The sequence below is a fragment of the Apis laboriosa genome, unplaced genomic scaffold, assembly GCF_014066325.1.
Source record: "Apis laboriosa isolate Shangri-la unplaced genomic scaffold, ASM1406632v1 scaffold64_cov150, whole genome shotgun sequence".
NCBI lineage: Eukaryota > Metazoa > Arthropoda > Insecta > Hymenoptera > Apidae > Apis > Apis laboriosa.
This window is the reverse complement of record NW_025224011.1, coordinates 660263-687562: the sequence shown is the minus strand read 5'-3', so window position 1 is coordinate 687562 and position 27300 is coordinate 660263. Positions and strand designations below refer to the sequence as shown.

General features: G+C 26.1%; 3 protein-coding genes and 1 long non-coding RNA gene across 11 annotated transcripts in view; 2 read left to right on the top strand and 2 right to left on the bottom strand.

The window, feature by feature from the left end:
* The first annotated feature begins 869 nt into the window (after window positions 1-869).
* LOC122718493 (splicing factor YJU2) lies at window positions 870-3698 on the top strand. Of its 2 annotated transcripts, none has more exons than XM_043943573.1 (3): window positions 870-996; window positions 1123-1833; window positions 3483-3698. In XM_043943573.1, exons 1-3 carry the CDS (start codon window positions 973-975, stop codon window positions 3624-3626), a joined length of 879 nt encoding a protein of 292 aa, XP_043799508.1. In that variant the 5' UTR covers window positions 870-972; the 3' UTR covers window positions 3627-3698. The 2 variants fall into 2 exon arrangements, with proteins under 2 accessions (XP_043799508.1, XP_043799507.1); XM_043943572.1 differs by lacking the exon at window positions 3483-3698 and adding an exon at window positions 1937-3126.
* LOC122718492 (myosin heavy chain, non-muscle-like) lies at window positions 2519-8844 on the bottom strand. The gene is made up of 12 exons (XM_043943571.1): window positions 8774-8844; window positions 7645-7766; window positions 7204-7419; window positions 6524-7024; window positions 5961-6307; window positions 5737-5856; window positions 5480-5592; window positions 5206-5345; window positions 4937-5055; window positions 4379-4727; window positions 3785-3987; window positions 2519-2638 (listed from the first exon to the last, which is right to left on the bottom strand). Exons 1-12 carry the CDS (start codon window positions 8805-8807, stop codon window positions 2614-2616), a joined length of 2289 nt encoding a protein of 762 aa, XP_043799506.1. The 5' UTR covers window positions 8808-8844; the 3' UTR covers window positions 2519-2613.
* Window positions 8845-10411: 1567 nt separating this feature from the next.
* LOC122718603 lies at window positions 10412-14923 on the bottom strand. Of its 3 annotated transcripts, none has more exons than XR_006347425.1 (5): window positions 14803-14923; window positions 13650-13844; window positions 12999-13296; window positions 12543-12776; window positions 10412-10672 (listed from the first exon to the last, which is right to left on the bottom strand). It is a non-coding gene; the product is annotated as an uncharacterized LOC122718603 (long non-coding RNA). The 3 variants fall into 3 exon arrangements; XR_006347427.1 differs by having other exon boundaries at window positions 13650-13758; window positions 14803-14921; XR_006347426.1 differs by lacking the exon at window positions 10412-10672 and having other exon boundaries at window positions 12540-12776.
* Window positions 10663-27300, top strand: part of LOC122718602 (spondin-1) — a 31387-nt gene continuing 14749 nt past the window's right edge. For 4 of the 5 annotated variants that reach the window (XM_043943789.1, XM_043943786.1, XM_043943788.1 and 1 more), the window contains exons 1-2: window positions 10663-10796; window positions 18952-19153. In XM_043943789.1, the coding sequence (XP_043799724.1) occupies window positions 10785-10796; window positions 18952-19153 (214 nt within the window). In that variant the 5' untranslated portion in view covers window positions 10663-10784. Of the gene's footprint in view, window positions 10797-14994; window positions 15228-18951; window positions 19154-27300 lie in introns of those variants that run through there. The other variant, XM_043943787.1, reaches the window with a different exon arrangement.

Sequence of the window (27300 nt, the reverse complement as noted above, 5' to 3'; positions counted from 1 at the left end):
ATTGGATTCATTTTGTCTTATATAAATAAATATCATTAAATTTATTAATAAAACAGACAATTAATAAAAACTTTAATATTGTAAGGTTCATTTTTTTATATCTTTCAATATAAATTTAATAATTTACAATTATTAAATAGATTGAAGATTATAGAAAAAATGAACCATAATTAATTTTATAACAAAGATATGTATATTCAAAATGAACAATAAAAAAAGATCTTACATCATAATTTCGTAATTTGAACATTTCGAATATTGAAATATGAATTCCCGCCATTTTCTCATTTTCTCATTTCAAAAATGAAATATATTAATGTGTAAAAATTATATTACGATAATTATAATAAAAAACTTGAAACTTTTATTATTAATTTTCTTTCTCTTTTTTTCATTATAATAATTTCCTCTTTTTATTATCCAAAAATATATATATAAGTATCAACTATTTATAAAATAAGAAGAACTTTTTAATTTTACTTACTAAACAGGATCATTCAATGCTGTTGTAATTTGAATATCACATGTATATTTTCATCTTTAAATAAAAATTACGAATAAGGATTCTTCAAAAATTCACTAATTTTAACACAATTTAAGATCTTAGGATAAACGACTATATTTTAATATTTTATATATTTTTTTTCCTAAATATCTATATTTAACTTTTTTCTAATGTATCTTTAAACACTAAAACTTCTAAAATCACAATGGCGGAATTAACGAATAATTGTGAACTTTTATTTATTTTATATTTGTAAAGAATTGAATATCATGTATACCAATATTAAAATATTAAAAGTATATAGATAAAACTTTAATGTTAGTGGCAACACTGATCGAGTATTCGACGCTCTATGTCAATTGGTATCTTGTCAACATACTTAACCTAAAGTGTACTTAACCTGTACATTTCTTATATTTATTTATAAATATTTTTCGTGATTAATTTTATTATATTAAGTTAAAAACATGTCGGAACGTAAAGTTTTAAATGTAAGTAAAATTTTACATAATTGATTATAATTAAATTAAATAGAAAAATGCTTAAATTGATTATATATGTTAACGTATATTAATTTAATATATTAAATATTTTTTAATAATTTTTTTATATTTCAGAAATATTATCCACCGGATTTCGATCCATCAAAAATTCCTCGTATGAAATTAGCCCGCAATAGACAATATACGGTACGTTTAATGGCTCCTTTTAATATGAGATGCAAAACTTGTGGAGAATATATTTATAAAGGAAAAAAATTTAATGCCCGTAAAGAGGATGTTGAAGGTGATGATTATTTAGGAATACGAATTTACAGATTTTATATAAAATGTACTCGGTGCCTTCAAGAAATAAGTTTCAAAACAGATCCTAAGAATACAGATTATGAGATTGAAGCAGGTGCCACTAGAAATTTTATGGCCCTAAAATTAGCTGAAGAACAAGCACAAAGAGAAGAAGATGAAGAAAAAGAAGAAGAGGCTACTAATCCAATGAAACTTTTAGAAAAAAGAACATTACAATCAAAACAGGAATTAGAATTGTTAGAATCTTTAGAAGAATTAAAAGATTTGAATCGTAGACAGCAAACTATTGATTATGATCAAATGTTAGAACAATTTGATACAGAAACAGCTAAACAAAGAACCGAAAAAGAACAAGAAGAATATGATGAAGAGTGTGTTAAAGCAATATTTGGTAAAAAAATTGTTGTAGAAGAAGAAATTGTAGAATTAGATGAAAATGAAACTAATGAACCACCAAAAAAAATAATGAAAAAAAATAAAAATAAAAATGAGAAGAATATATCTACGATAGAACAAGAAAAAGTAAGTATTTTATTTCTTTATTTTCAATTCCATTTAAAATGAAGCATTAAATTATGAGCATTTCTTGAAAACTATAAAACATTTTCCTACTTTTTCAATGAAGACTAAAGAGAACCAAAGGATAAAACCTTCTGAAACATCATTATGGTCTGAGAGTATATCATCATCATCAAATAGAAAAAACTTGTTAGGTATAGTTAAAAGAAAAACAAATTTAGTTACTAAAGTAAATATGAATTCTTCAGTTACTAATGCGGATAAGAAAGAAATTCAAACTGTGACAAGCAAAGAAACAGGTATTTCTATAGAAGAACATAAAACATCTGAAAACACATATAATTCAACAAACAATAGCAACAATGGTCTTTCCTTACTGGGAACATATTCTGGCAGTAGTGACAATGATAGTAATTAATATTGTGTTCAATATTGTATATATAATAATTTAATTTTATAACATTTATTATAAAATAAAGTATGCATACAAAACATACAAGGATATAAATAAGCCTCATCGGATATAATGGTGTAAATCAATATATCAATAATTTTTTAACTTTTTTAACAAATTCAAAATATAAAATTACCACTCAATTTACACTTTTTTTTTAAAACATTGCTAACAATTTGCGATTCGATTATTGTATTGAATATTGAATTAACAATATCTTGCGAAGACGTAGAATACCGCTTACCAAAGGCTTAATAACACAAAATAATCTCTTTGTTTGTGATCGAAATTCATGGAGACATTTACCGCGTCGGTGATTAGAAAGTTCCTTACAGGATGCCGAAGCCCTTACCCCTAAAACAGAAAAACCAAATCAGAAAAACAAAAAGAAATGAATAAATTAAAAATCGGTCTGTTTCAAAGGCTAGGCACTCTGTAAGGAACTTAGTATCAACGATATTACATTGAAAACTCGGTAGCAGGGAGTACCTAGCCTATTAAATCAGACCATATTAATACAATATTTAAATTTATTTACAATGTACATCACTAATTGTTCTTACAAATGATATATGAATTTTTATTATTGAAGTTTTAATCTATGGTCAATTATTAATAATGATTGTAAATAATATGTATAATCAGTAACAGACTTATGTAATATTTCTAGAAAATTTAATTGAATCATATCTCATGTATTATTTGCGACACGTGTTTATTGTATTACTGAGAAAATTAAAATTTAATAATGATCATTTATTCCTATGTAGATAATATAAATCCTTTAAAAATAATAGCAAGATATAAGGTATGTTGTATATTAACAATAACTTCACAGAAGAAACTATATACAGTGTTTATAAAGCGACACTATAAGGCATGGTCTTATGTGCGAGTGGCGATCGAACACGGTAATGATGTTGATGATATTCTCTCTGATAAGGATTTAGCGACTCCCTGCTACTATCTTCCATATTGAATTCTCTGTATGGATTGTGCACCCCGTAAGTATACCTTCTATTTCTATCTGTCACAGGTAAGTCATAAAAATAATTATTGTTTTGCAAATCCTGATTATTTAATGCATCCTGGGTTATTTCCACACTAGACATGTTTGTTAACCAATTAGACAAAGATTCGTTAGTATTGTCAGTGGAATCATTTTTATTTGACCATTCATCTTTGTCTTTCTCTACAGATGTTTCTTGGCGGCAACGTTCACAAATATAAGGTTGCTCCTCATCAGAGGATGTCTGTCGCTGTATATAGTCTCTGTAATCATGTAAGTGTCGATGATCAGTTTGTGGAATGCTCTTATGAGATAAAAATTCTACCCTGTTAGCACCTGAATCGTGCTCATTTTCATGTGGGAAAGACTGTAATTTGAAGGAATCTTGTGAATAAATTTGATCAGAATCGCTAAGATAATTTTGTGATAATTTATCTGGTTCACTATCCTCCTGAAATTTTAAAGAAGATAATGATTGTTCCCTAACGTACCGCTGTTCCTTATTCCTTTGTAGGGCTAGCTCAAGTTGAGCAATACGATTTTCTAAACGCGTGCGTTGAGCCTGGGCTCGATCTTGATGATCCTCCATCAACTTCACCATCTTCTCTAAACGCATGATTTGCAATTGCTTATTCTCTAAAGTTGTGTATAATTCTTGGATTGCTTCAGTCTTGGCAGCTATCTGTTTGTGGATCTGGACGATTAGAAATATTTTCCAATACTTTGAAAAGTTCTATCAATTAAAATGGTAATTATATTTTTTCATATATATATATATTTATTATCTAGTGGTGAATTAGTGAAATTAATTGTTAAAAGGCAAGAAAAATCAAAAGGAGAGAAAAATCTAAATTTTTTTACTTTTTTTTAGAATTCAAATTAAAATTTTGATTATAAAAAATAATTTGGTATTAGTTTTTTTCTAAAAATTTCTTTTTGAACTATTAAACGAAAGAAAATATTTAAATAAATATTTAATTATATTTAATCTCTTTTTTAAAATCTGAGTTTCAATTTCACTCTTAATTCTTAATAAAAATTAAACAATTTAAATAAGAAAATATAAAAAAAACATCCCGAATTACCTGTTCGAGATATTCATTGTTTTCATCACTATTCGACAATTCTCCGTTTTCTTGCTGTACTTTTCCTTTCAAAATATCAAGCAACTCATCTCTGACTTTAAGGAACTTGCTCTGTTCACGCATCACACGATCGCGTTGTTCCAATTCTAATTGCTTTTGAGTGAGCGCAGTTTCTAACTCTTCCTTTTGTCGAATTATTTCTGCTAAATTATTGCGAAGATCAGAGACCTGTTGTTGAAGCTCAATCGCGTGAGCGCTCAACCCAGCTTTTCCACCCTCCATGGACTGAGAATGCAGCCGCTCTTGAATTTCCATCAATTGTCTTTCTAACATCCCATTTTTTTCTTGGCTAGATTATCGAATTAAAAAGAAAAAAAGTAAGTTATTTGAAATGCAATAATATTTCAATGTATGAAAATTTGTTTTTGTTTATATTGAAAAATGTTATAATAATTTTAAATTTAGACAAAAATTATTCTTTTTAGAGGTATTATTTTTAAAAAAATTGCGCAATTCACCAATCCAATATCATGTTACACTAACAATAGAGTAACTTACGCATTTTTTGCAACCTTTTTCAGTCCTGTGTACTGCATCATCAGCTTTTGTAATTCGTTGGATTTGAACACCAATTCGGCAGCCAACTTTTCCCTCGAGTCTTCATCCTCCTCGCGACACTAGGTCACAGAAACAAAAAAAAATAATAACTATAAATTATTATTATTCCATCAATTAGAAGATAAAAGAGTATCTAACAAACGAAGAAATAAATTGAGCAGTTTTTAGGACTTATACGAGGACATGTCCCGAAAGTAGTGCAAACTAACGGCCGCTTGATGCATCACTGCAATGATCTCCTCTTTCTCCTGTTGCAGCTGCAATTTTGTTTGTCTCTCAGCTTCTAGTTCATTCCTGGTTTGTTGCAATTCGTTGAACAAGCGTACTTCGTTCTCTGTATGATTACCTTCTATAAGTAAAATGAAACGTTAATTAAATTTTTATTTTAGCAAAAAGATATTTATTAATAAGACTTATTAAGTCTTGATATTATTAATTTTCTTTTCAATTATTTCTTAATATTATAATTTTTATTTTTTATACCTGTGATAGTAATATCTTTATTTTTCTCCGCAAGCTCACATAGTTGTTTGCTCTTCTCTTCGAGATTTCTATACCTTTCATCTAATTCGACGAATGCATCTTCTACTTGCTGCCTGTATTTTCATTTATTTCAAAAAAAATTTTAGTATTATAATATATAACATCGTAAATATTTAATATATAATATTTTAAATAATATCCATTATTTGTAGATTCTTCACTTAATGAAAACAAAGAACTTAAAAATTCTCCCATACCTTTTCTCTTTTTCAACGCCAAGATCAGCAGTGATCGCTTTCAATCTCTCAGACATCTCCTTGATAGTACTCATCGACTCGTTTTCTTTACTGTTCATTTTCTCTTTCAGTTCCACTAATCTAAATCAGGTCAAAAACAATATCAAAAATAAAAATCTTATTCTATAATATTTTAGAAGTATAAGAATACAATCATCAATTAAAGAAAATTAAAGAAAAGAAACCTTGCTTCAAAACTATCCCTCTGTTTTTCCACCTTGGAAACCAAATCCTCACTGTTTTTCATCGTCTTTTGCATATCCTTTAATCTAGCATCTATTGCCATATCCTTCTGCTTCATCTGGCCTTCTAGACTCTTCACATTGCATTGAAGTTGTTGTATCTTATCCTTATCCGCAGCCATACTCGTTTCCAAATCTCTGATTTTCGTACGCGCCTTCTGCAAATGTGTCTCAGTTTGTCGAAGACGATCCTTCCCTTGATTATTCTTGTCTTTTTCCGCTTGAAGCTCCTCCATTGCCGCATTCAAATGTACTTGCAACTCCTTCTGAGCTTCTATCGTGTTTAATTCCTTTTAAAAAAACACAAATTAAAATAGTTAAATTAAGTTTTGTTCTTGAAATTACTAAAATTGCACAATTATTTTTTAAACGAAATTTGCATTTTTTCTAATTATTTCCATATTATCATTTTAATTCTAGTTTATAATATATTTAAATATATATATTTAAATATATATAAATATATATAAATATATATAAATATGATATCGATAGTACGCCTATACCTTTAACTTCGATCTGGAATGCTCATATTCATCGATCATGTTCTGCACGTTGTTCCTGAGCTCTGCGATCGATTTCTCCTCCAACTCTTGAATCTCGTTTAAACGTGATCTAATACTATCGTAATCCCTCTGGTGTACCTCCAATTGTATCGTCACTTCTTCGGGATTCGCCTCTGTATTCTCGCTGGCTTCGATCAGATGAGAGGTGATGAAACTGGTGAAATTCGACTGTTTATCCAATAACTCTTTACAGATGGTCCTCAATCTCTGCGGGATCTCACGCAACCGATCTTCCAAACATTCTAACAACTCGTTTCCAGCAGAAAGCTTTTCTATGTGGGTGTCCACCGATTCATTACAAATCTGTTCTGTTGGAAAGGAGGCCTTAGGAGGTCCAATCTCGAGCTTTAGAATTTCCGGTTTTCCTGGATCTCTTGCGCCAGTGGTGAGCAGCTTCTCGCGTAGTTGAGACAACTCGGTGTAGAGTTCTTGCGCGGCTTTCTGATGGAATTTAAATTCGTTTGGTGATCTTTCGATTAATTATATTAAGATGAATTATTTAACTTAATTATTTAACTAACTATTAATTAACTTTCAAAAGTTCAAATTTAAGAATCGTTAGTAGTAAATAATACATATAATTTATTTTTTAGAAGTTATTCAAAATTGAGATTAGTCACCTGCTTATCTGTCAATTCTTTCTTCAACAGTAAATAACGTTTCTTCTTCATCGCGTATTGATTTTCGGGCCTAAGTGTAGACCCGGCAGGCAGATTAGTCGTAGGCCTCTTATGCATAGTTGGGCTGATTGATGATTTTCCTGGACGTCGAACGGTATTGGTCTGCGATTTATTATTTATAGAAGCATCTTCCGTGGTATTGCTCGTAGTCTCTCCCTGGAATAAAGAATTCTTTCTTATTTTTCTAAATATTCTTAATTTTAATCGTTTCGATACTGTGATTTTTTTTATGTATTAAAAATAGTGAAATTTTATGCAATTTTTTTTTTTGATTAATAAATTTTACATTAAATTTAAATTAATTGCAATAATAATCTTTGATTGTCAAATTAATCGGTCCGAAAAATCTTTTTCAACAAAGATATGTAATTTGATACAAACATGAACTGAGTTCCGTCCTGAATGGTTGTTCAGATTTTTAAGTTTTTGACTCGCGGAAGCACCCTTGATCCCTGCACTTGACATCGCACTTTTCTCTATAACGTTGATAGTATCTTCGTTTTCTAGATTTTCAAACATATATTTCACATTTTTATTTGTTCTATTATAATTGGTTACAAATTAATATAGATTTTTCTTATAAAAAATATCTTTACGATTTTAAATTTACCAACAATATAAATATTTGCGTTTCTATTTCATATTTTGCCCACGATATTGGAAAGCAATAAGATTTAATTAATATTTCATACTTAATAAAAAAGTATTGAATGTGTGTATATTTATATTCAATAAATAGTTTAAAAAGTCTAAAAAATTAAAAATTGTATTTCAAGTTTATAAATGCAACGATTCATTAATTTTAATATAATCAAATATAGCCAACTACACAAATAAAATAGTTAAAAGGTCTCACGAAACTGTTAATCAGAATGAATGAACAAGTTTATGTTTCTCTATTGTTATTTAATTATGTATATTATTATTTCCATTTATCAAAATATAAGTATTGATAATCAAATGAAATCATTAATAATTAATCAAGAATTGGTTTAATGATTACAACCAGTCAATCTTAATTGCATATCCTAATAATTGTAACTTAGCAATTCAATCGTTTTGAAACTCTATAAACACACAATTAAATTGAAATTAATCTTATCATATAATCATATCAATCAATTATAATATTAATTATAATTTGATTCAATAATCAATTAAATATATAATTATCGCTCATTACTTTAAAATCGACATTCCATATTCCCATAAAACTCGAATTTCCATTTTTTTTTTAAAGTCATGCACAAATTTCCCAATATCAATTTCCATATCTCAAAACTCTCTCTTTCTCTCTTTCTCTCTCTCTCTCTCTCTCTCTCTCTCTCTCTCTCTCTCTCTCTCTCTTTCTCAAATGTCTTGCAATTCTTGTCAACCTTTCTCTTTTTCAACCAAAGGAATAAAAATTATAAGAATACAAGAAATATGACGAGGCGGAGAATAACCATAATCCGTGAATAAAATTAAAATAAAAATAAAAGGATTGTTTAAAAGGAATCATGTTCACAACCTGATGGTTGGTGCGATGTCGTTAATTGATTCATTATCGTGATCGATGGCTCGTCGTCGCGGTTATACAGTGAACTGGATCCAGATTTCGACGTCTGCGACACGTGGAGAAATTTGCGGCGTTCCCGGAGAAGTGGTCGGGTTTCGATTTCATGTTCCTACCGGTCGAAAGGCAGCGAGTTCGCACGACCGTCCACTCGTTCAAGACAGTCGACGACTTCGCGACATTGAACGATGCCACCGTTTTAGTCGCCTTTGGCAAAAAAGAAAAAGAAATAATTGATTTAAACGAGACTTGCGGAAAAAGAATTTTGAATTTCTTTTCTTCTAGACCATCGTTCGACGTGATTACATAGGGTACGTTAGTAGATGGTTCGGGTTATAATGTACAAAGCTTGAGAATTTCGTTGGAGATACGCAACACGATGATTTTAACCGATATTTTAAAACGTCAAAAAGTGGAGAGAGGAATGACGAGCGAGTTAATGGCAGGCAATTGTCGGCAAATCGTTCGATACTTTGTTAGTTTCGCGGAGAATGAATATATTGAATATATGTATAACGCTCTTATTAATGAAATTTTGCAAATTATTGATATATATGTTAATAATATTTGACTATATAATAGTGATCAGTTAAGTGAAGTTTTGCAAGTTTCGTAAATTATCGATAATCCGTCAATTTAATAATATTAGTTGTTCTGGATTGTAGTTTTATTTACGTAAAATATAGCAACAGATTAAAATATTTATATTTACCTATAGCCATACGTAATAAATCAATATGTAGGATTATCTGAAATATTCATCATATCATATTTTTAATTAATTTAACAAATATTTTAACATAAGTTAAATTAAAACTGTTAAGAAATTTTTTTTTTAGAGAGTATGATTTACTAAATTCATTGTAATTGATTAAATAATGTTGAAAAGAATGGAAAGAGAAAGTTGGAGATGATTTAGAATATTTTTGAAAGAATTATTTTAAAGAATTGTACCCATTATATTGGCCTTCATCCAGTTAATCTATTTCGTTCGTTTCGTTGTGAGAAGTTCATATAAGTTTTATTTGGTAATTATCGTGGCGCCTATTTTTTGTTATAGTGAGAACCATAAGAGAAAAACATAAGTTCATTTTTGTTGATTTTCTGACCTCGATGTTACTTAATAGCTGAAAGAAAGTTTTATGAAAATATTGTAAATTGAATGTATTAAAACAATATAACCTATAACAACAATTTAAGATATGCAATTTACCTTAAAAATAAAAATGTAAAAACAAATATTCATGTCACATATTTTAAAAAAATATTAAAACATATGAAAAATATTTTTGAATTATATTTTGAAACAGAAAACTTAATTTTTTTTATTATTATATGGAAAATATTATTAATTAATTTTAATTGTTATAAATATGCAAGTTTTAGAATAATGTATATTTATAAATGTATATTTATACCTTTATTAATGGTTGAATTCATTTATTATTTATACACATATCAGCTAAAAATTTTATTTTTATTTTAGATTGATATTTTAGATTTATGATTTTCAATAACTACAATCATTCAAATTTTATTTTTTTGATTCTTTGATATTCTATGAATGATTCATTCATTTTGAATGTCTCGTTTATATTAAATTAACAAATACTTTTACATAAAAAATCTTATTGATTTTACTTCTCTATCAATGTAAATGGAAATAGAAAAAACGTATAATGAGCCACTGTGTTGAAATAACAGGAACCCATATGTACTGGGTTGCGTCTGACTCGTGACGAAAAAATCTCCTTTGAAGTGTACTGCGCATTTGATTCGCGCAAGTAGTGGGTTGTTATTAGCGCGTCTCGAAACTCGCAGTCAGTTGGCCGGGGACTCGCAAAGGTGACGGATCTGTTGAATGTATAATTTGATTATATTTAACACACGTGACATGATGTATGAAAAATAATTATTATAAATTTAGTGCACGTGTTGTTTACGCGTTTATGTTCAAAACATTCCGATGATCATAATGGTGAGTACCAAATTTTTTTTAATTCTTTAAAATATAAGCTTATTTGTGAAAAGTGAATAATCCTATATAAAAATGATTTTTTATACGCATTTTCTTTAATAAAAAAATAAAAGTATGATATTTTTATAATATTTCAATTATTATTTGAATATAATATAATTTTGCATAATTTTTCATTTATTATAAACATCAATAAAAATATCATTATATATAAAATATTATATTATAAAATATAAAATATTTAGTAATAATACTGAATTATATTATACTGAGTTATGTAATAAAATGCAACATATATGTATAAATCCTTTTGTGTATGAACATAAAAGGGATTGTTAAAATGCTGATAGGATGCAAGGAAAAGTTTCATTCTTCATTTCATTCTATTGTCAACTTAAATTGAAATAAATTGAAAAATGTGCAATGTTATATTTTCATTTATTTGATTTACATATGAAAAAGTAGATTTTTTGCAAATTCTTTAAGAAAATTTGCTTAACTTAAAATTTTCATCCTTTAATATATCTAAATTATTAATTTATTCTATTCACTCTTTAAAAATTAAAAATATCAATAAAATATGATATTAATAGAAATGAATTATTTAATAGCTAAATTTAAAATAAAATATTTGAAATAAACTGATAAATTAAATCAATTGTTAAATCACATTTTCATTTAAAAGCCAGATTTGAAGTTTTCCAACATACTCGTTTATTCGATTCATTATTTTGTCTTATAAAGTATTTTTTAAAGTTTATATTAATAAATATATTATAATATTTATTAAGAAATTTTTCTCAAAGAAATAAATAATACGCTATTTAGATTAAATTTTATTTACGATTATGTCAATAATTAATTTTAAGATAATAATAATAATGCGAAATCAGATTTAATTGAAATCATTGAATCATTAAAGCGCAAATATTATGCAAATATCGATTTGCACATGCACATGATTTACCAAGTGCCTAGTGGAAAAGGTCACGAGTGCAACAAGGGTGTAGACTGGCAATGACCTCTGAAATGACTTAATATGACGTACATGTTTCGTAATAAATAAAATAATATTTTTTCTATAATTATTTCTAATATGCATTTAAAGTATGTTTTTTTAATATGATAAATTTTTACAGAAATAATTTATAATTGTTTTTTTAATTTCGTAAATTAATTTTGTAAAAATTAGAAAGAGAAAGAAATATCAAAATAAATCTGATTGTGGTAAAACAAATTATTCAAAAAACTTTTATTCTATTTTTATGAGAACTATATGATACCAAATATATTTCAATTTTTCGAAATAAAATATTATTTATTATTATTTGTTATTAAAAAAATTACGAGATAGAATAAAAAATAGAAATGCTTTTGATAAAAATTACAGTTTCAGTTGAGAGATTAAATTTGATGTTGAAATTATCATTGCGGAAAAATTTTCACTCAAATTTGTGTGAAATTGGAAATAGTATGTTAAACATAATAATCATAATGTTTAACAGGAATTAATATAAGAAGCTTTAGATTAAATTAATTATTATTAACAATTTTAATAATTTTACTTATGATAATAATATATTTGAAATTTAATATTATCATTCTTTAGTAGAAACTAACTTAAAAAAACTAATTTATATAATAACATTAAATTTAAGAATGGACAAAAAAAAATTAGTAGTATTCGATAAAAATTTTATAATAAAGAAATGTATTAAAACGAAAATAAAAGGAAAATAATAATACCATAATGATAAATTTTTTAATGTCTGAAATTTCTTTCGAACTTCACAAAACTGTTTTGTAAATGATATAAAATCGAGCTGCTTCTTTTCTTCTCCCATTTGATCATCAATCATTTTAGTAGAGAACTATGTTTCTGTTCATTTTGATCCTCTTCGAAAGTTGCGAAAGATAAGACATCTTTTTCAGTTTACTCAAGATTTTGTCGTATTTTAGATTTTAGCACAATGCTTCTAACTATATAATAAAGATAAAAGTTAATAAAATTAATTGTTGTTATATATATTAATTAAAAAAACAAAATAATAATATAATTAAAATTGAAACAAAATATGTACAAAATTAAAAAATAGAAAATAAAATATTTTACTAATTTTTTATTTTAAAACTACATTAAAAAAAATAATTTAAATTTAGAAAAAAAATTAAAATTTTATTTTAAGAATTAAATCCACAAACTATAAGCGTTTTTTTTCGATATTCGATTGAATATTTATTGTTATTTTCTAAATTGTTCAATCATAACATATTTCAAAAAAAGCAAAAGCAATCAGAGTTCAATCTGAATGTCTGTTTCCATTTGAAAAATCTTTGCATTTACAATGATAGACATGTGATGATAGACATGTGATATACATGTGATAAATATATGGATATCCAATTGTATAATTTTATATTTTATTGCATTGAATATAAAGATGTAATATGGTGATTTCAGTCCTTTTTTTGCAAGTTGAGTAATATTAATTTTATGATCCTGAAAAATTAAATATATAAATTTATTTTTAATAAAATAAAATAAATAATATCTATAGTCATATTTTATATCAAAGAAAATTTACAATGAAACGATTTTTTTAAAAGACATTTTTTTTTTTATTATCTAATACTTACCAACAAATTTGCAAAAATATATGTTAAATAATAGATGTTTTTATGAAAACATGATCTTAAAAAATCAAAAAAAAATTATACAGATGTTAAATTAATGAATCAATTTTAAAAAATTTTTATTCAAAATTTAATAATTTCTAAAAATTATAATTTAAACGGTTAAAACCGTCTTCCCTTGACTTATTGACATTCGAATGACGTATTGGCAGTTCTCACAATCTGTCTCTCGCAGTTTCATTCTGTTCGATGCAATCCTCGAAGCCCCTTTCTCTTTTATTCTCACTTTTTATTCCACTCCAACCATCTTCCAACCACGTTTCCTCACCTACTGACGTATAATAGGGGTAATTTAGGTTCTATCCTCAATTCTGGTGAAAAAAATTGAATAGACAATGCCTTCGAGATAAAGATCTGTCGACATTTCAAAGAATTTTCATCTTTTGCAATAGCCTTTTATTATTAAAAAACTTAAAATTGTATTACAATTGCTTTATATTATGTATATTTAAAAATATAAATCATTTATTCGAAAATTGTTTTAATATCGATAATAAATCGATATGAAAGTGAAAATTAAAATAATCGAACAACAATCGATTATTTTAGAGATATTTTGATGTAACGTATTTAGTAGAAAAGAACGAGAAAGAAAGAAAAGAAAAAAAGATTTCGTCCTGAATTCATTTTTTCATTAAGTAAGATTATTTAACAGATTTGTATCTTATATATTGCAATAACGGAGATGAAATTATATATATGAAATTATATATATGTGTGAAAAGGATAGTTAGATAGTATTTATGAGAATTTAGTATGAATCCTTCTAGTGGCAAATTCATTTTCGAAATGTAATATGTACATATATTGTAATTCCATAGAAGAAAAAAAGATATGATATATATTAAGTATAATATAATAAAATTAGACAACAATTAAAGTATTGAAATATCGAGAAAAATATTCAGGTAAAATTTAATATTTTTTTTTAAATTTAAAATTTAAAATTTTTTTAATCTTTAAAACCTTATTATATAAGTATTATTAAAGATTATTAAAGATATTATTTATGATAGACTAGAGATAGATTAGAGATATATCGATTTATTAATCAATATATCGATATTTTAGATAAAAAAAAGATTTATAAAATTCAATATACATCATAATTATATCGAATATGTCATATTAATGAGAAATATGTATATTCATATTATTTAATGCAATGATACGAAATATTTAAAGTATTTCATTTATACCTAACCTTATTCAATTCATCATCGATATGTATTCGTTACAAAAATTAACTTCATTTTTTTGTTATATTATTTATAAAAAAAATAATTTTTTTCTTTCTTTTTTTTATACTTACCATTTATTAGAAAAATAGTAACTCATAATAATAAAACTTTATATATCACAAAATATTCAGTATATCATACATCACAAAAAGAAAGCGCGAAAGAAACGCAATGCATGACGCTACATCTTTGCCAAGATGAGTCAGTCAGTAACTGTCGTACGTGTATAGACGTCCAAAGTAGTAGTACGGACACATGTTTTCGCGCACGTGTTGGCAACAGCAGTCTAACTGGCATTCACGTGCTTCGTCGTAGAATATTCATATTCTAATTTAATAGAAGCCGATAAAGTGACATTTCATATTGTAGATCATATAATAACCACTAAATTTTGCTTTGTTGCACGACGTGACGTTATTACGTAATTAACGAGACATAACACGAGTGAAATGGAGATTCCCATCGTTACAACAGCTTTTATCGCATGATTAAATAGGTAATCGAATTTAATTAATTATTATTATATTTGCTCTGTGAAGGTAATGAATCTTTATTAAGATAATTGATAATTAATCTTGTAAGTTTCTACATCATATTTCATCTTTGTTGTAAGAACATATTTTCAAATATAGGTTATCTAAAAATTAATTGCAGTGTATTGTTTAAACTTTAAACTGATATAATGTTATATAAAATTATTTAATCGTGATTTATATAAATTTTCTAAGATACGATGTTTTTTTTTATTGATTTTTTTTCTTTTTATAACATCGTATAGCAATGTATATTGTAAAAATTTTCCTTGCAAAGTATTAATTAAAAAATTTGCATCACAAAATATATGATTCGAATAATATTTCAAACGATCTTATTCTCATAAAATATTTATTTTATTTTCATCGCTAAATGAATATATTAGATCAATTGTTGTAATAACTAAACATAAAATATAAAAGACAACATAACCTAAATTGTAATAAAATATTTATGTTTTAAAATAATATATCAAATTGAATATATAATTGAATTTTTTAATATTGAATTGTAATTTACTTTTGGAGACAAGATATTTATTATAAATTATTTAATCAAATAATAAAACATTTGGTAGTAGATAGATAGTAGATACATTTGATAGTAGATAATTAATTTGTGATTTAAATTATATTTAGTAATAGATATACAATTAAATTAGCATCAATTATTTATATATTTATTACTATATAAATGTGTTCAACATGTAGAATTTTTTATATAGCTTATATATTTTTATTATAATATGACATAGCAGTATCATGCATTAAACGCATTTCATTATTTTATATTATGCAAGTTAATGTAAAAATTACTGATTGAATCGAATTCACTTTGTATTTAACAATGTTAAAAGTAATTTCTCTCATTATCTTAAATCTAATTGAGAATTCAGTCCCAAATATTTCTAATAATAATAAGATTATAATTTTATGTAATACATTTTTTATATTTTACAATATTAATAATTTTTATGCACAAATTTAAAAAAGTTTTTAAAATTCTAGATTGAATCATGAGATGATTTTTAATTCATAAGATAGAATATTCCATAAAAATCTTTGCAATCATTTGAAAGTTATCACGCAAAACATTTCTCATCTCTTCTAATTCGTGACTCATCGCCTGTTATAAGTTGTTGTTACGACATTGAGTCTTTCTCGGTCATGTAAACGGATTTGCTGCAATCGCCACGGCCAAGATCTTCATCAAGGCAAACGTCAATGAATAAGCCTTGGAAATTATGTAAGAGAAAATCGTGTTATCGACCGATTGAATGGAACACGTAAGCATAGTAAGTCGTGAAAGCGTTCGAATGCTTGCAAAAAATCTAAAACGTCTTGCATATCTTTTATATAACGACTACGGTATTGAATATAGATATTTTATTGAACATATAAATACTATTTTCTATTTTTTTTTTATATTTTTCTACGAAACATATAATATTTAAGATACTTTGGAAAATATTCGATATTTTATTTCTATTATTTCATGTATTTCTTTATTTACTATTATTATTATTGTTATTATAATTTCTTAATTATAATAGGTTAAGGCTCGTTCAATAACGAGGATTAAATAAGATTGAATCTATTGATATGGATCATTTCTGATTCAACTATCAAATTTCGCTACTTATATTTCAAAGTTTAATCATATAAATATATTTATTCAATTTGAGTAAATGATTGATTTTTCTCTTCATTTCAATATTCTAGATGTCAATATTAATTTATACATTGTGTATATTATGTACTATTATTTAATTTATTTTATAATGTTTTATTTTTCAATGATAATTTGATATTAGTTCGTTTATGATATTTCCTTTGTGACTTTCTCGTCAGTGGAATAGTATTTGTCAATTCAAGCTTGTGGTTCTCAGTAGTTCATCCTTGACTTCCCTGGTGACACTGCGGTTCCTAGACACCCATTTCGTCCACGAAAGTCCACTAGTTCGTCGACGTTAGTCTATTCCTCGGTTTCTCATGTTAGTTACACATTGGTTCATCCTATTCCGTTACTGTTCCATTGTTCATGTAACATGATCACATTTCCATGCCTCAAATAGCCGTGATAATAGTAAATTTATTTTAGTTAGACAATAGTTAAAAAGAATATTTCGTTCTATTTTTTTTTTTTTTTTATTTAATAGACAAATGAATTTTTGTACGAATATATAAAATTTTCATACAAATGTTTTGAAATGATCAAATTTGTTTCTTGAATAAACTTTGATTTTTTAGTGCAAAAATATGATTGAAATAAACTTCTCAAATTTAATAATATTATTCTAAATAGATTTAATCAACTTAGGTTTTCATTTGTTTATAAATACATAGATAAATTATAAATAATCATATAAATCACATAAAAATTTTCTTTATTCCACTATTATTATTTTTAACATATGAAGTAACTTATTAATATCCTGTACATTTGCAATATATGTGTCATAAATTTCTGACACAATGTACGAGCATTGTACAGAATCACAATGAAGGATCCTTGGGTCTCTTACTTCGTTGACTTGTATCACTTTATCAATCTCTTACTTATAATCCCTTTGCATAATCCACGAACGCAATATCATGACACAATTTCATTTATACGACACCTTAGATGATATATCTCTTGATTTTCAATATAAAAAAATTCATTTAACAATATTCTATATAATCTATATCAAATGAACATCTATATACATATATGTATATTTATCATAATTATTACATTTTACACCTTAACATTTATTCACAATTATTTATTTATAATGAAAATTTTCAACGTTTATTCATTTTCTTATAATTAAATGAAACTACAATAAATATAATTCATAAAATATTAATTCATTTTATATATTCACTATTAAAAAATATTTATTACTAAATTTTTATATGATTGTAAGAAAAGAGATTGCAAGTTATTTGGCTACTATAAAAAGAAATCATGTCTGAAAAGAGATTGGTAAAATTTTATAAATTGATTGTAGACCATTTTCGTTATTGCACGAATTGTTTCCTCGTAGTTTTTTATCCATGTACATATGACAAAAGCACGAACAAACGTACGAACAATAGGTATAGAATATTTCGTTTTTCCCCTGTGTGACCTGAGGGTAGAAGAGAGAAACGAAGTACCTTCCATTCACGTGAAATGAAAACTCGCAGAATGCGACCATCTGGATGCTCGAGGATAAATTAGGTCAATCGGTTTCCGATCCTAATCCCGCTTGAGACCTATCATTTTTATTTACTGCACCGATTTTAGATAATTTACAAACGAATAACGTACGAATTCGATCATTAATCAAAACAATGGCCAGGGAAGAACCGAGATGTCATTTTCACTCCTCTCCTCTATTTATCACGATTTTTTTTTTATTTTTCAGGATGAAGAGTTTAGAAAATTGAAATAAAATGACTTAATATCAATGGCAATTTATCTACTGTTTTGTGTTTTTTAGAAAATACAATAAATAAAAATATAATTTTAAGTAATTTATATAAAATATGATTGTGAAATGTATATAAAAAATTTGAATGTACATAAGAATCATCGATCTTTTTCTTAATGATAAGCAATAAAGTTTTTTATCTCGTATAAATAAGTAAGAAAATTATTTTGAATAATAATAGTTATTCATCAAAGTGAATTCATCGATAAACTTTTTTTTTTTACAGGGAATAAGAAGCTTAAGGGACATTCGCAGATTTTTGTTGCTGTTGGCGGCAGTAACGAGCACAAATGCATTAAAATGTTCCAGACTCATAGAAGGCACGACTATGCCTCGTTCCAATGCCGATGGAAAATACCATTTATTCATCACTCTCTTCAATCGAACAGAAATGGTTTTCTCCTATATGCCAAATACCAGATACAGTGGTAAGTCTTTTATAGTATTAAAAATGTATAATTTAGGTAGAACTTATGAAAAAAGATGGTCTCTTTCCTAAAATAAAAGAATAATATTGATAAATACTGAAAAATTTTCCTTGCACATGATCGACTAATATTACACATATTTAATATATCTTCAAAATTTAATTATTAAATGTGATATTAATTTTATTATACGTAATTTGACTAAAACTCGGATAGACAACGAGGTAAGAAACTTTGTCTGTTCTCTTAAAGTTAAAGGGAACTTGATTCAAATCTAGTGAAAGTTTTAATTCTCTTCGCGATTACTTTGAATAATTAGATAGATTCATAGTGGAAGCGATCAATTTATAAATTATTTATTTATTATATTATTATTTATTTATTATTTATTTATAAGGAATAAAAGAGAAATTATTCCACTGTTTTCAATTATTTATTTGAATAGAAAAAAAACTGTAATTATATTTACAACGTATCAAATTTTTACTTTGTAAAAATTTTTTAATTGTTTCATTATCTAGACTTTTCGTTTTTTTATTTTAAATTTGACAACTCGTGATCTTTTTATGAAAAATTATAAATAATTTTATTATGTGCACATTAAATATGAAAAATAATAAATATTTCATAAACTTTTAGTAATATATAATATATAACTAGAATAGTTATTATATTATATAACTAGAATAATTATTAGTAATTTCTAGTAATTCGAGTTAAATTTTTAATAAATTACTAGAAATAATTATGATTAATTATGAAATGAATTAGGCCATTAATGATAATAATTTAGCTTATATGAAAATATAAATCAATGAATAACTAGACAATAAGATTTTCTAAATACAATTGTTTATTTTGCACAAGCTAGGAAAAGAGCTTTTAGATAATTATCACTGTAAAGAATTTTAGTTTTATCGGCTTTCTAGCGCCATTTAATCTTTACAAATTACAGTATCGTTTATCAGTTTCACAGACAATTAATTTCCTTATAAATTACAATGCTGTTTATCAACTTCACGAGCTAGTGAACACTTATTTACTTCTACGTTATTAATTGTCTAAAACTTTTTTCCCTTTCGTTTCAACAAAAACTATATTTCAAGTACAAAGAAATTATTCCATTCGAATTTAAAAAATTATAGCCTCTTACTACGATTATCTTTCTCACCGTACTTCTCTCAATTAAATTTATCACACCAATTCAGAAATCCCAGATTCTCCATCACCAACGGGTGGGGGAAAAAATTTCGACACAATGAAAAATGATATACACCTGGCCCATCGCGCCCATCCTTCGCTCTCAGCGATCCGCGCGACGTCCACGGGAGATTTGACGTCAATTACACCCGATCGATCGCGCGAAACCGTGTTCGCGTGCCTCCTCCACGATTAATCGAGTCGAAGGTCCGCGTTTAATCCACTTTGCACTACGCTATCGAGCGAAACACTCGATGCAATTATCGAAAACTAAGCCGGTCTACGGACTCGGAGACGACCCATTCCTACTAAACGCGCGTGCAATTCTGTCTGGGTCGTCGAATTAACGCGTTGCGTAACCGGTTGGCCAGGTGCCAATTCCTCTTCTCCCGTGGATGCAGTTCGCCGAATGCGACGGGTACAACCGGTGCAATACGCGAAGGAAGAATCGCGAATACGATCGAAACAAATCGGATGCATGTTGGCGCCAGGGGATGAGGGGTTGAGGAGAGGAGAAATGGTACTCTTGTGCATCATCTTTCACAGATTCGTTCGAACGATTTCTGTGTGTAGTAGACGAATGTGATAAAAAGTTTCTTAGATTTCTCGTGATCGTGAATTAATTGTATATGTTATTCTATAATTGGAAATATAGGTGGTGGTTTTGGGTTAATTTTTCATAAATTTTTTTGAACAATTGGAGTATAGGTGTATTTGGTGTATATATATGAATAAGTTAAGATAATAAAGTTATGAGCTGGAAGAGATACGATGAACTGTTTCAACAATGTATGTTTGATAGTTGTGTGATTTGGTTATGATAGTGATCAAGAATTAATTGTATTGATTGATGTTGAGAGTAGATGGATTTTTTGGATCTTTTATGAAGAATTATAGTGTGTATATTTATTTATAAATAATGTTTTGCTTTTCTGCGTATTGTGATTAGATCAATTTTGTGAATTGAAAGAAAGATTAAGTTATTTCTTTTATAGGGAATAGCTTATCAAGTGTTTTCGTTAATGTGCAGACAAATATATTTATATTTTATACTTTGTGATTGCATGTTTCTCCGAATTATAGAGAATTTATTGAAAAATAAGGTATAGATCGCCGATTTATAAAGCTAATAATTTAATTAATAATTTTTTATCGTGAAAACTTGCAAATTAATTTCTTAAAATATTTATTTACACTATTTGTATTATACTTCTTGCAAATCAACAGTAATTATTAAATGAATATTTTTTTATGATTAATATTTATGTAAACAGTTTATTTATTTTTCTCATTTCTTCCAAATTTTCTTCTCAATGTTTGTAGTAATAATATTGATTTTTGGATTATTATATTTTGTTTGATAAATGTATCACAGAATATTTCAAATATAAAATAACAACAATATTTTACAGTAATATTTATAACAATGTAGTAGAATATTGTTGCAAAGTATTTAATTGTATAAATTATTAATAAATAAGATATTTATAAAAAGAGATACTTACCAAGTATTCTTCTAGAAATTTTCTCTACACATATAATGCCCTCTTTACTGGTTCCCGGTTTACTAGAATCCTTCTATAAATAGGAATTAGAATCAGAATCGTATAATTAATACAAAATATATATCAGCCGTGAATTGGAATACTCTTCGAGTTTACATTGTTCACGATTTATGGCTTGCAACTCTGTAACTCTGACAAAGCTCGATTTAGCCCACTGAAATTATCGCACTAACACAATCGTGAATTGTACTTACGGCTATCATCTAAACTTTAGATTCTAAGGCTTCTTTAATATTCCCAGAAATTACACATCTAGCATTGAATCAATTATTATAAACAATTTCATCAAGACGAAAATCTATTCAACATAAAATTAATGTTTGTGCTTGAAAATGTATTAAATATTCATCTGTAATATGCTTTTTTATTTTATTTTATTTTATTTTATTTTATTTCATTTCATTTTGTTTTATTTTATTTATTTTTCTCAATGTGTATAAATTAATTATACTATTGATAGATTTAAATATTTTACATATTTATAATTTATTTCTCTTTTATTGAAAATTCTCCTGGAATCGAAAAATATTTTGCTAAAAATTCATTTTTTTATATAAATGTTTTAAATTGTCATTTGTTTTTTTTTATTTTTATTTTTTTTTTTTTAAGAAATATGTTTTCCTTTTTAATTGAAAACGCCGAAAAAATGTTTCGATGAATAAAATTCACTTATCGATTTTAACAATTATAAAGAATCGTTTTCGAATATCAATCTCTCGTTTTTAAATCCATGAAATGAATGTATAATTCAATGTTTGTTTGTTTGTTTGTTTTTTTATATAATTTCATTTCAATTTTAATTATTCTTTGTCATTCAAAATCTGTATTATAAAAAATTAATACGAAAATAGTAATTTAAAAATAATAAAGTAATAAATTTTAAAAGGTAATTTAAAAACTTAAACTACATAGAAACAATTAATAAGAGAAAATTCTTTAAATACTCGAAAATTTCATTTATTTAACCGGTGGAAAAATGGCCATTCGAGAAAAGAATTTACATTTCTTTTTTATTGTTTCGAAACGATTTCTATCACAATAAGAAAAGACATTATCTTAAAGATAAAAAGAGAATATGATTTATAATAATTTCTCGAATTCAGTTCCTGTATTCCTTTTATGACTGATTATACGTAAAATCTTCTATTCTTTCTATTTTATTTTAAAAATAAATAATATTTATTTGTCTAACAATCTTATTCATTATTATCTTGTAAAAATGTACTTATAGATTTATGAATTGATCGCAGCATGTTGAAAACATGATTTTAGAAATTAAAATATATGATTGACAATGAAGATTGTTTTATATTTCGATAAATATTTATTGTAATACAACTATTAAATGAAACTTTTTTTATAAAGGTTGTAGATAAAAATATTTAGAATTATAAAAGTATATAATAAATACCAATAAATTTCAATAGAATTAATAAAAATAGTTATACGTACTAAAAAAAAGAAATTTTTAACGAAACAATTTTTTTATTCATCGATAATACATATTAAAAGTTAATATATTTTTCAACAGATGATATTCTAATATTTTTAAGTAGCTTAAAGTTTTATTAATTAATAAAAAAAAAAAGACAGTTTTATATCATCAAACAAAGTTAGTCTCCGATGAAATCTTAAAAAATTCAATTTCAACCCTTTCAACCTCTTTCATGTCCACCCTTTAATCAGTTCTAACAAAATTATTTATTCAACAAATTTAGAACAAATTTTCTATGGAAACAGTAAAACAGTTTTAACAAAATTATTTTTAATAAATTTAAAATTGAAATCGAAGCTTCAAAAAAACAAAATTCATGTCATATTAAATTTATACAAGAAATAAAATTTATATTACCGACTTGTCCTACACATTCAACTAATAAATGTCCCTATATCACATAGAAGAAATATCGTCGAACTATAAATCGCAAAAGAAATTATTTTTTCTTTCTTTCTTTATTTCCTTTTTTATGTCCTATTTTTTTCTTCGTTTTTACTTTATTTCCTTTTTTCTTTCTTTTTTATTTCCCTTTTTATTTCTTCTTATTCTTCTTCTTTAACGCTTATTTCGTAATGATACTCTGAGAAAATCGCGCAACATTTCAGGTGGATCATTTTGCTTATCCGTAAACAATCCTCATCTCGTTTCTTTCTTCTTGTAAGTGTATCTTGTAAGTGGCTAGAAGACATAAATAATAACAAAAGCTTGTAATTTAACTGCCATGTTTAAATCTAATTACACGGTGTTGAGCAGGAGGGAAAGCTTCGCGTCATTTAATTAAACTTTAAATACGACAAAATGGTAAGGAGTGATGGTTTCGTTAGATTTTACGATTATACCAAAAAACGATTACGTCTTTCCACCATTTTTCTTCTTAAATCGTTGAATCGCTTCCCCGACATTGATTTAGCTAGGGGAATTGGCGCGATTAATGAGACTTATTGACAGTCTTAAAGGAAAATTAAAGGAAAGTTGGAAAGTTGCAGAAATATCGATAATTTTTTTTAAGGAAGAATAATATCATTTCTTTGAATATTTTGATCGTCGCACAAGATTCAGGAAAAATTTTAAATTTCAAAGGAATGATTTAGTGAAAATTTTGAAATAAAAGAATCTAGGGAATTTTGCCAAACTATTGCTTATCTTTCCTATTCGAATATGTAACGTGCAAAGGTTTAAAAAAATAATTTCAAAAACGTATATTATTTAAGATCAATTTTTTGTTTTTGTAAAATTATGATAAATTAATAGATAAATTAAAAATCGATCGAACGAAAAATTTATTTTTTCACTAGAAATGGAGTATAAAAATGTGAGATTCGTTTAAATTTATTCGATCAATATAAGGAAAAAGAAAAATAAATTGTATAGGGCAATGGATATATAGAAAGATTCGAAGCGGAGGAAATCGAAGGAGAGGGTGAGTTGGGAGGAGGAAAAAACGAATGAAATGAACTCACATTATCGAGAATTCGATTAAACCTTGTCGCGCAAACAACAAATCTTCGCGATTTACGTTCGAAAGGTTTCTAAAGACGTAAACGGAGAAGCGATAAAATAGCGTGTGACAACTAAATTCTCGAGACACTAGAGATAGAGTGTACTCTGATTTTAAAACCACTTGAAGACGCTATGATGCTTAATAAATATTGTGTTAATAGAATAAAAATTAATAAATTGTGAAAAAATATTAGATTATTTGGACAGAATGAAATTAGATGGATTCATTTTTTTGTGGATGTTTAATTTTTTATTTATCATTAAATTGGTAGAGCTCATATTACAATTTTTTATTTTTTATATTATTAACAGACAAATTAAATATGGAATTTCTATCAAAAGCTTTAGATTTGTCTTCTCTCAATATTTGCAATATATTCTCAATAATTTAAAATTTCTAATAAATATAATTCTACTCTTTCCTTTCAATTCGTTTTCAATCTTCCATTGAGATTATGTAAAGTAATATATCTCTCCATTATACAGTACAATTTCAAAGGTGAATATAAAATTCTATTTATACACATATCATATACATACAAAGAAGATACAAGGGAGAAGAAAAGAAATATTAATTTTATCCTTACCAATTTATTATAAATAGAACGATGAATTAATTATTTTCTTATAAAAAATTAACTAAAGAATAAAATGATTCTTTTACGAAGAAAAGAAAAAATGAGAGAAACAATGAAACAACGAAGCAAAAGACAGACAATCAAAACGAAGAAAAAGCAGCAGCACTTAGAAGTGTTGCCTCTAATCACGTTAACCTATTATATAACCATCATCTTAAACGAAATTTTTCCAACGTACAATTGCAAATTCGAGCAAATTTCTTTCCTTCTTTCGTTTGTGCGTGCCAGCGTGAGAAACACAATATCATCGACGAAGGTTTCATTTAACTCTGCCCTCCCTCTCCCCCTTTTTTCCCCAATTAATTCCTCTAATTCAGGGTTATGGGAATGATCGTGAGAGGTCATGAGTCACTGTTTGCTGACGCAACTATGAATTTCGAGACTGGATTTATTTAATCCCATTGCACAACGACTTTCGAGGAATTTATTTAACCCTTTCGAGATGTATTTATCTTTTTGGACTTATAAAACGTTATAAGCTGGGAACTTTCAAACTTGCACTTTCAAATTATGCACAAAATTCTGCATAAATTCATTGATTTATTATAATATCAAATTTCTTGAATTTAAAATTTTATGATAGATGCAAGTTGAGCACAGATGTATAAGTTTAAAAGAAAGTTCAGAAAGTTTCATATTTGAAATAACAATGTTTAAATGTAAAGAATATCTTTAAAAATATTTCTTGATAATACGATATCGTATTAACATATATAAAACGTAGTATATCTTTTTTCATAGATACTTTTCGTGAAAAATTTTTAAAATAAAATTAAAAAGAGAAATTAATTTTTTAAAATTCGTGGATGTATTTATCTAAACATCACGTTGATTCGTACAAACCATGTGGAAATTTTTTTTAAGCATAATTTATCAAAATTAATTTTAATTAATTTAAATTTATCGTATACAAAAATTTTCAAAAAAAGTACACACGTTGTTAATCGTAATTTTCATTTCTATAAAACAATCTCAATTTCTTAATTTTCCTATTTTAAAATATCGTAAAATAATTCTTCAATTATTCACCCCAAAATAATATAGATTTAAAAATTTATACCTATAAATCCGCGTAATTAATTAAAATTTAACGAGCTTTTCGATTAAAGAGAACGTTCACGATCAAATTAACTTAATCATAGAGATATTTGCACGCGCTTTTTCATAAAAAAAAAAAAAAATATTTATGATCATCGTTTAAGCGATGACTGAATAATTCGAACTAGACGTAGTTTGCGAAGACCCATAATACCGGAAGCCATAAATGCTCGAAACATACGCGTGTGTTACGTTCCTGATGTATACGCACGAGGTGAGGTAAAATCGAGTGGAAGCAAAAGGAAGGACAGTTCCTCCATGTGTCTACAATCTATCAAGGTAAAAATGCAAAATTTATGCAGAACTCGACAAGTTGGCTCGTTGTAAACTCGCTGAGCTTGACAATTTGCATGATAAAAAATTTATGTTGACAAAAATCTTGATAATCAGTTAACAGGGATTTCATGCATATTTGCATGAACGACATACATGTATTTTAAGTGACATTATTTAGTTATTTTGATAATTATTTGAATTTGATGAAATTGAAAATTTGAATTGAATTAAATGAAAAATAAATAGATAGAAATGTAGATAGTGTAATAGTAAGTATTTATATAATTTTCTATAAAAATAATTTACATTTTACGATCAAATAATTTTATCTTAACTTTATAATTAAATATTTCATAATAAAAATATTATTAT

Excerpts from the sequence above, each read along its gene's own strand:
- LOC122718493 (XM_043943572.1), top strand. The coding sequence starts at position 973 with ATGTCGGAACGTAAAGTTTTAAAT. Across the intron at positions 997-1,122 it reads CGGAACGTAAAGTTTTAAAT|AAATATTATCCACCGGATTT; the intron begins GTAAGTAAAATT and ends TTTATATTTCAG. Across the intron at positions 1,834-1,936 it reads CTACGATAGAACAAGAAAAA|ACTAAAGAGAACCAAAGGAT; the intron begins GTAAGTATTTTA and ends TTTTCAATGAAG.
- LOC122718492 (XM_043943571.1), bottom strand. The coding sequence starts at position 8,807 with ATGAATCAATTAACGACATCGCACCAACCATCAG. Across the intron at positions 5,593-5,736 it reads GGCGTTGAAAAAGAGAAAAG|GCAGCAAGTAGAAGATGCAT; the intron begins GTATGGGAGAAT and ends ATGAAAATACAG. Across the intron at positions 5,056-5,205 it reads CAGTGATGCATCAAGCGGCC|TGTCGCGAGGAGGATGAAGA; the intron begins GTTAGTTTGCAC and ends TCTGTGACCTAG.